The 10,345-nt window shown below is 39.0% G+C and overlaps 1 protein-coding gene across 1 annotated transcript; it reads left to right on the top strand.

Moving 5' to 3' along the window:
* Positions 1–371: 371 nt before the first annotated feature.
* Positions 372–8,876, top strand: LOC102686741 (aerolysin-like protein). The gene is made up of 2 exons (XM_006630151.3): positions 372–480; positions 7,837–8,876. Exon 2 carries the CDS (start codon positions 7,843–7,845, stop codon positions 8,785–8,787), a length of 945 nt encoding a protein of 314 aa, XP_006630214.2. The 5' UTR covers positions 372–480; positions 7,837–7,842; the 3' UTR covers positions 8,788–8,876.
* The last annotated feature ends 1,469 nt before the right edge of the window (positions 8,877–10,345 follow it).

Raw genomic sequence — 10,345 nt, 5'->3', positions numbered from 1 at the left:
TCATTTTATTTTTAAAATTTCCACTTTGTTGTGAGAAAGAATTTTAGCATTTACCTTTTAAGTGTACAAGATTATAACTATTTGTTCTTGCTAACATACCTTTTCTGTCTAGTGACAGTAAGAAACAATAAATTGCAGACACATCATTTGATCTGCTGATGCTTATGCTATAACCACAAAATGTTTAGCTGTACTTCGCACTTTCTGTTTATATACTTTCTTCGGACCAAATTAAAGTTTTATTTCTTGAAATGAAAATGAAAGCGGTCAGTTACAAAGCAGTATTTGTATGAGAAGAACAATTCCTTATACGGAACTTTATGCTATGCTACCACAAACCTGCTGTATAAAACCCATTATCTTTCACATCATCATTCAGAGGCTGCTCTCCTATCTGTATGGTTGTTTCCTTTCCATGCGCATGAATAAAGGACTCTGCTGAACCACACCTAACCTGAGTGAAGAGTTATCTCAACACAGGTCAGTACTAAAACCCTGAAAAACAAGAATAATATCAGTGGGCTGCTGTATTGTAGCACTTTGCTGGTCCTCTGTGAGGTATGCATTGTCATGACTTTGTTCCAAATGCTTTTACCCAGTCATTCCAATTTCCTCTTATGTGTCTAAATCATGTTAAAGCTCTAGATTAGTGATTCTCAAACTATGGTATGTGTACCACTTCTGGAAATTTCTTGTGTGCAGGGAAATATTGGGACGGGTTTTCATATTTTCTATTTTAATAAAATTAGTTTGTGTCAAATACGTACTACGATACAGCATGCGCCAATACCTGAGAGAACACAAGAGCTACAGTGTAATTCTACAGATGCAGCCATTCAAAGTGAGCGGTACAGACACGTACCGGAGGTAATTGGCTGCGGCGTCGCGCATCATGACGCAAGATGACGCGGGGTACCGCGGTACGTGATTGGTTGACCGACAGGGGCACTCGTGGTCCGTTGGTCTGTCGTAGAAAGATTTACAGTACAGTAAACGTCTTTACTGTGCCAGTTGTAGATATTGAATTTTACCACTGAAAGGAAATCTTAGTAGTTGAGCGTAAAAAGAATAGGAGCATACTGTAACGCGTGTGAAGGTCATAAACGATATTAATTTTGGAACATAAACATACAGTACTGTATATGGCTGGTCTTGGTACTTTAAAGTAAAAAATACACACCAGTATTCCATTTCTCCCTTAACATTTTAAGCATCGAAGTCTTTAACTAAAGAGATACCGGAGTCAACAAGCATACTTTTAGAATTTGATTAATAGGGAATATAATATGGAATCGCGTATCTAAAGAATTTAATAACGATATGATTATATTCGTGTTCTGCGACAGGGCTGTGTAGGGCTGTTTCGCCTCCCTCTTTATGCGACTTCCCCTGTAGCCTACTGGTCTACGTGCCTGACTAACAACTCACAGGTTGTGTGTTCAAATCCAGCTGGTGCTGGACTTTTCTTTTAACAAACATTTCTTCGAAAAAATAGAATAGTGATATTATGGACAATCAATTGACTTTTATATTTCAAAATATCACAACATGATCGATTCTAAGTCATTTTTGATAACAATGAATAGTCACCTTCTTCCCTTCTGACAACGGTCCCTGCTTCTGCTTCCTGCTTCTATTGTGTGTGTGTGCAATAGAGTAAATTTTTATAGAGAAATGGAGGCTGGACAGTATGCGTTACAATATAAACATTTATATTGATTTAAATCGTGTTCTGATTTAAATCACAAACGTGTGTTTAATTATATGTGTTTTTTAATCATAATCAAGCTAATGCATTTCTACATTTTCTGTATGAACCAGCTTAGAGGTTCATAGAGAAAGACAGCTTGTGTTTAAATTGAGTGTAAGGTAATTTATGCTTCTAAAGTCATGGTCAGCATTTATTATTGTACTGTGCTGTAAACTTGTTCTGTGCCCAGTCACATTATTTTATAGCGTTTTTATAGCGTTATCAAATCTGGTGGTGCTGTGTGTTAGTTTCCTGACTCCCATGTCACATGGTCTGTGATTGAATCCCATGGAACTATGACTTTATTTTTTAACAAACATTTCTTTGAAAAAATGAAACGTTTCCCTTGGTCAGAGATTAAATAAAACCTCACTCGCACCAAACAAATTTATATTTCTAAATATCACAACATGATCGAATTTAAGTCTTTTTAATAACAATGAATAGTCACCTATGCGTTACAAAATAAACACTTTTATTGATTTGAATCGCGTTTTGATTTAAATCGTAAAGAGTGTTTAAATATATGTGTTTAAAGGCGATATACTGTATAAAAGAGCTGATTCTTATGGAGTGTGTTCCGCCGGGGATTCAAAAAATTATTTTTTTTTAATCGCGTATCTAAGGAAAATTGCAGTATAACTTCATTCATGCACAAACAGTGGCATGTTACATTATAATTTGGGTGTCTCCTCTTGCCAGAAAGCTCTAAATTGCATTTTGAGTGCGGTTTTTGACTTTTTCTAAATTGCAACCCATAAATAAAGCTGATAAAGCTTAGACTAACTGTATTCTAAACTGTATTACAACAGCACATTGGACAATGCAACGTAAATTGCAAAATTGCACTTGGAATCTGTCCAAGCTCTCCTACAAAAATTATTTAAACTGCGACACTGATCATTCATCTCTAAATAAACTTTATTTTATATAGCGTTTTAAGCGAATAGGTAATTCGATTGCTCATAAACCTTATCGCTTTTTCTACATAAACACAACGTGATTGCTCTCTGAAAATGCTTTTCCTTTATATTTAGGCTCAGATTTCAACTATAGATCGTATTATTATAAACTTTCTTGGAAAAATGTATTTTATGTAAACCATGTTTGCTATTAATTCATTTAGGGCTAAAATACGTTCATTGTCTTCCAATCGAGTCGAGTTGACATTGGAAGCTTGCCACTCCCGGACTGTTAAACCAACTCATTAGCATGTGAAAGCGATTTCATTGAGGAGCCCAGCTACCAGTTAACACTGTACTTCCTACTTTGAAAATACCTGTGAAACCGGTTTAATTCGTCACAGCCAGCACTCCGGCAGAGAGGGGGTTGTACTCGTAAAGTAGAAGCAGGCGAGATTTCCAGCGAAAGACACCTCCCCCCCTCAAAAACCCAGTAAGCAGTAATGCTTTATGTTGAAAATTGAGGTGGATTTTGTTTATGATAAAGAGGATAAACTGGGACGGGAGGAGGGTTTGGTTTTGCATAAGGGGTGGGATTATGATAATTGGAGGAATTTGCGAGAGTATAATGGTTTGATATATTTGATTTTGTATTGTGGTCGTTATCTATGTTTTTGGTTGGTATTATGTTTATATGGTTGTTTTTGTTGGTTGGTTGTTATTATGGTTATTAATAATACGATCTATAGTTGAAATCTGAGCCTAAATAAAAAGAAAAAGCAAGTGATTAGGTTTATGAGCAATCTAATTACTTATTCGTTTTAAACGCTATATAAAATAAAGTTTATTATTAATTTGCTGGACAGAGCGGTGAACATTATTATGCATAAGACAAAGATAACGATCCTGATCAGTTTAGAAATCTGTGCACGCTGTAAGGTTTTTACTTCTTAAACTTTTAAAATACACATTTCGAATAGAAAGAAATCCTCTTCGTTATTAAATTCTTTAGATATGCGATTCCATATTATATTAGCAGAAAAGCTTAAAACTACCACTATTTCACACGCTATTTCACATGTTAGTTAAATTTAATTTATTTATATATTATATATTTATATCTCTGACCAAGGGAAACGTCTCATTTTTTCAAAGAAATGTTTGTTTGTTGATTGTTATCAAAAATGACTAAGAATCGATCATGTTGTGATATTTTGAAATATAAAAGTCAATTGATTGTCCATAATATCGCTATTCTATATTTTCGAAGAAATGTTTGTTAAAAGCACCTGCTGGATTTGAACACACAACCCATGAGTTGGTAGTCAAGCATGTAGACCAGTAGGCTACAAGGGAACTCACATAAAGAGGGAGGCGAAACAGCCCTACACAGCCCTGTCGGAGTACACGAATATAATCATATCGTTATTAAATTCTTTAGATACGCGATTCCATATTATATTAGCAGAAAAGCTTAAAACTACCACTTTTTCACACGCTATTTCACATGCTAGTTAAATAATTCGATGCTTAAAATCGTTAGGAAGAAATAGAATACCAGTGTGTATTTTTCCTTTAAAGTACCGATTCCTGGAATCTGACTGGCTGACACCCTTCTGAAGTGGTTCCATAAAATCTGGTATACGGAAAAGAAAGCGTTGATACATACAAGTATCTTTTAATACAGTCTTTGCTGTGCTCTTGAGGATCCTTGTGATATTTTGAGCTCTAGTTAAATGATAAGTGTCGCATTTTAAATCATTTTCGTAGTTAGAAATGATGAAACACCCTGTTAAAAGCAAGGAAGTTTTTATGCCCGTTGAAGTAAAACAAAATGCCTGACAAAGTATGGCTTGGACTCCAAGTGCTTGTACAAATGTGCTAAAGAAATTATACTTTGAGTATACAGCTTGTCCAAAGTCATCCATTATTAATACTATTAGTAATATCTTCGGTAAAGGCTTTGATGCATAAATATTTCTGATAAAGGTAGGTTGTGTACTTTTGTCCAACTGAGCAATATTGCTTTCATAAAATATACCAACATTTTAATGACTGATGATTAACATGCTGTAATACACAGTTCAAAATTAAAAGCTCAAATGCTGTACATGAGAGGTTAAGCTCCCCCTGGCGGTTTTACAAGGTGACGCCGGATAGTTTCCGGCACGACGTCAAATGACACGCGATTAACCACGTGATACTGCGTGACACCGCGTGATACCGCGACACGCCCACCGGGGTATGCCGCGAAATACCCCACCCATTTTGAATGGCTGCATCTGTATACCATTATATAGGAATGCATGCTACAAATGCAAGTGACCAATTGTATTTAAAAAAAAGTTATCTCCAGAAAATAGGAAGGTAGGAGACTGTGAGTGATTTTGAACAATGCCAACCTTGTAAACAGAGAATAGCATAGAAATGTATACTACAAATGCAAGTGACCAATTGTATTAAAAAAAAAACGTTTTCAGCAAATAAGGAGGTAGGAGAATGTGCATGGTTTGGGAAAACTGGCAATCTTGTGAGCACAGGAAAGTGTGATAGATAACAGAAAATATTTAAGGACTGTTAGGTTAATTTGAAAAAAAATACACCTAGTGTCTCTGTGTTTCGCTTGCATGCGCATGAAATATAAACTTCTTTTAACTTCTGAGACGGACTTATGAAACTTCTGAAAACATCTGAATCTGCAAGCTTGCGGGTTGCTGAAGCAGATATGTCCCACACTACTTGTGAAGAACTTTGTTTACCATTGGCAAAAGAGCCGACACGTATTATGTGTGGATAAAAAGCTACTAAACAGCTCGGCCTGCTGCCCCCTTCGAAAGACACAGCCATTAGTATAATTATTGATTTGGATGATGATGTCAAAAGTACGCTGATAGAGCGTGTTAAGATGAGCAGATGCTTTTCACTGCAATTAGATGAGTCTGTAGATGGAATAGTGCACGGTGGGCTTTTTAAAAAAGTTTTTATTTAAACACCAGAAATACAAAAACGGAGACAGAATATGAAATAAGATACAGAAATAGACACTTCACATCCAGAGGAATTCACAATTATAAAAGCTGAAACTTATGCTTTTTACATATTTCCATTGTATGTCCTTTTTTACTTAAAAAAGGTCTGCTTTAGCTCAGCTGGCAAGACCTGGGTTCGAGCCAATGCAGTGAGGCACGAACTAGGGTGGGAGCAGCGAGGGCACAATCCCTAGAACCCGAATCCGTGGCAATAACAAAAGGACAGACAATGAAATGTGGGCTATTTCGAAGTCGCAAATGTGAGATATGAAGTCACCATTCTGAGATACTAAGGAGGAATTCTAAGTTACTAAGTCGGAATTCTGAGTTACTAAGTCGCAATTGATGCAGATGCAGCCATTCAAAGTGCGCGGCACAGACACGTACCGGAGGTAATTGGCTACGGCCTCGCGCATCGTGACGCGCATTGACGCAAAATACCGCGGTACGTGATTGGTTGACCGACAGGGGCACTCCTGGTGCGTTAGTCGGTCGTAGAAAGATTTAAATGTCTTTACTGTGCCCGTTTTAGTATTGAATATTTATATGGCATTTTACCAACTCCACTCACACCAAACAAATTTATATTTCTAAATATCACAACATGGTTCTTTTTGGGGGTCCTGGCCTCCTCGTCCTACGGCCAGGAGGTCACCCTTCAGCCAAGCGAGTTAAGCCAAACATTTACGCCATAATAGTTCCTTACACTTTGATTTTGGGCATTGTCATTCCTCATGAAATTGAGTTTATTTAATGAAAGTTTGGGAAGGATGACAACGACCAAGCTCAATCATTCCCAGCCATCAGTGATTAGCAATCACTCCCTTTGTCCCTCCTTCACTGAATGCTATAAATACAAAATGCAGTATCTTCCTCCCTCACATGCGACTTTTGCATCCCACCTCCACCCCAACTCCACCTCTGCAGCTACCTCTTGGTTACCCTGCATGGGGGTCCTGGCTTCCTCGTCCTACGGCCAGGACCCACAATAGTTCGTTCAGTTTGATTTTGGATGTTGTCATTCCTCATGAAGAGAGGTTGCTCTAGATATGAAATGGACACACTGCAGTATCCACAGCGAGGCTGTCAAGAAAATACCTGAGGATTTAAAATCTGTTAGACTCTGTTGTGAATTGTATCAAGGCTCGACCAATGAATTCATATCTGCTTTGCTCGACCACAAAGTCTCACCCCTTTACTTTTTTATTTTTTATTTTTACTTGTTGTTGCTCCTGTTGTTATTTTACAAAGTGCTTTGAGAAGCCACCTTTAAAGACGCTATATCAAATAAAGTTTATTATAATATTTATTATATGTGTATGTGAGTGTGTGCACGCACGTGTGCTCATGTTGGTTATTGAGATTTTCTGGGGTTCCTATGACTTGTAGGTGGTACTTGGATGCTTTGGTTTGATCAGGGGTGGTATTTGGTCCAAAAAGTTTGAGAACGACTGCTCTAGATTACATGTGATCACCTTGGTAGTTTTTGTTCTGCAGCACATATTTCTATAAACCTTCTAGAGGCAATACTGTATACAGACTGTTTATCTGAAATTGTCTCTTGCACTGAAAAATATATCAAAACAAATAATGAACACAACACATGGAAAGAAAATTGGTTTATTTATAAAAAACAATCTCTCCAAATATAGAGCAAAAAAAGTTATTAATGAAAATCTAATAGAGAATAATCAAACCGTAACCTGGCTCTTTTGAATTCTTATTTCTGAACACGTCAAATCAAAGTAATCAAAAACAAAAGTCCAATGATGGTGAAAAATGAATAAAGCAACATCATTTCACATTTTCTTATTCATCTGCTCCAGGCAGTCACATTCTAAAACATACTAATTTATGCCTTATTGAAACATTATTAAAGACATTATACTGCATTCCTCTGCATCCCTCTTCTAGTAGGTATTGCCTTTTCTGGTATTAATTGATTTAATTTGTAAGGTTTTGGAAAGTTGAAATAAACAGTAAAAATGTTTTTTATGCACAACTCTGAAACTGATATGGCATTAATGAGAGTTATCCATATTATTTTGTTGGCTTGACAACTAATTAAATGCTGCACAAATTTTCTTGTTTATCCCAGGCATTGGCTATGCTCTCAATATCCTCATGCAGTACCAATGTTCCTTCTCTTTTCCAGGTCTACATGGCTTACCCAACAACTACACATATAATTGGTGGGCATGGAGCCAATGCCTTTTCCTTTGATGGCCACAATGATGGTGCCACGCTGGAGAAGATTGGTGTGTGGGTAGGGGGCTGGCAGGTGAAGGCTGTGAAGATCTGGCTGACCAATGGGGAGGTCCGGGAGTTTGGGAAACCAGGTACAGGTTACCAGGAGTTCAAGTTCGAACCCGGCGAGTTCTTCGCCTCCCTCTCTCTGTGGGGGAACGGAGCTGGGACCCGCCTGGGAGCCATCAAGTTCAAGACCAGCCGTAACCGGCAGTTCTTTGTGAAAATGACTGACTGGGGGCTGAAGAAAGAGTACCTCATAGATGTGGCTTCTGGGATCTGCCTGGGGGTTATGGGACGGGCAGGCTCTGATATTGACAGCATGGGCTTCATCTTCATCAATGCCATTGAGTCCACAGTCATGACCAAAATGGAGTACCCCACTCTGAACCAAGTCATCCCCCAAGTGAAAACGGAAGAGATCAAGTCTATCATGTACATCAACAGCTCCTCTGTTGCCCAGGAGTACACCCTGGAAACCTCCAAAACCATAACCAAGACCTCCTCGTGGTCTGTCACTAACAACATGCAGTTCACCTTCAACATGGAAGTGAGGGCAGGAATCCCTGAGCTAGCTGAGGTTTCCACTGGATTCAGCTGGACAGTGGGAACTGAAGACACCTATGGATTGGAGAACAAAACAGAGGCATCTGAGAAGCTGTCTTTCAAGATCCAAGTCCCAGCAAAGAAGACCATGGATGTAGCCATTACACTTGGTCATGCGGATGTTGATCTTCCGTACAAGGGCACTGTTAAAGTAACCTGCAGGAATGGGAGTGTGCTTAAGTTTAACACCAGCGGTGTCTACAAAGGCCTCACCTACACCAAAGCAAAAGTAGTTGTGAAGGAGAGAACATAAAAATGATGGATGAACCAGGTCTTTCTGATTGTCTTGTTATAGCCATGTGCTGGAAGGAAAATGCTGCAAATAAAACCTTTCAAGTTAAACACACATTTCTCAGCTGTCTTTAATTGTAAACAAGATCCAGTTTCACAGACTGGACCAGTACTAACATTTCTCCTCTTTTAAATACTCCAGCTGGAGTGCACAAGATTACACTTCCACTACAGGGCATTCAGTTTAGCTTGTATGTGGCTGTTATGTTTTCAATAGACTCTGTATTGCCTCTGGGCTTGGAACCTTTGTCTTTGTTTGAGCTATAGTTGAGCAGACCAACCCAAACTACTACTTTTCCACAGACAAAAACTTTTAAGCTAGCACCTTCCTGATCATGACACTTAATTACAGATATATCCCATTCTGTAACTATAATCTGGTATTCAAATAACAAAGTTGCCTAATTAAGATCATTGAGTGAGCATGTTGTTTATCCAGTAATGTCATCTGACTCTTGCAGGATGTTTTCTTTTGTTGTTGGTAGAGGACTGACCAATGTACTGTATATTAAGGAACAGTCAGATCTTCATGCAGTTAATGGTTTACCTCCTGGTGTTTTCATTGGCATTAGTGCTATTCAGCCACATGGGGACAGTGTGCACACCACTTGCACACATCTGCACTCCAGCTCACACTGAAGCAAGGTCCAAAACTATTCCACCAGCATGTCAACACTTCAGTCCCCAAAGTGAAGGATTCTTCCTGCAAATAAAGACCAAGTGCTAAAATACATTTTTGTTCCCTAAGTGCATAAATGTCCTGTGTTGTACCACCTGCTCATTTCCAAGGCCAAGGACTGGGCTGTTCTACCACAGCTCTTAACTGATCCTCTGTTTTTCAACTGATCTTGCCCAGATACTCTAGTTCTTGCTTATGCTCCAAAGAAAAGTTAATTCATCCTTAAATTGCATGTGTTATGGATGTGGTCTCTAGTCTGTGTCGGGTCTTGTAATAGACGCTATGCAATGCACTAAGAGCTGGAGGAAACAGGAGGTGTGGTATGGGAAAACACACGGGTTTAATGGTGCACAAATTAACAGTGACAGTCCGTGAGACAGTGAACGGGGGAGACAAAGAATGGCATCCAAATCCGAACAGGTCCAAAGGCAGGTCATGGCACAGTCCAAGAGTCCATAAACAATTAATCCATCCTCTGATGCGACAAGGTTAAAATCCCCGGGAAAGGGAAAAACACGAACACTCGGATAACATGGAGGTCCTAGAATGATGGGGCAAGTTCCTCCAGACCCTGGGCTCAGGAAGCGGGAGGTGTCGGGGATGAGGCCTATGCTCTCAGGAGACGGACGTAGGGTATCCTGGTTCTAGGCGGGCCTCAACACATTCTTACCCTAATGTTGACCCCTGAGGACTAGAGGAGCTAGATTTTAAATAACGGTACGTTAACAGGCTACACCTGGGGAACACAGTAACAATCACGGGACTAATGAAGGGAGTAGTGGAGCGCCCTCTAGGGGAGGAATGTCGGGTGCGACAGCATGTGCCTTTCTATTAACAGGTG

The sequence above is a fragment of the Lepisosteus oculatus genome, chromosome 4 (assembly GCF_040954835.1).
Source record: "Lepisosteus oculatus isolate fLepOcu1 chromosome 4, fLepOcu1.hap2, whole genome shotgun sequence".
Lineage (NCBI taxonomy): Eukaryota > Metazoa > Chordata > Actinopteri > Semionotiformes > Lepisosteidae > Lepisosteus > Lepisosteus oculatus.
This window is presented reverse-complemented; position numbering and strand designations above follow the sequence as displayed.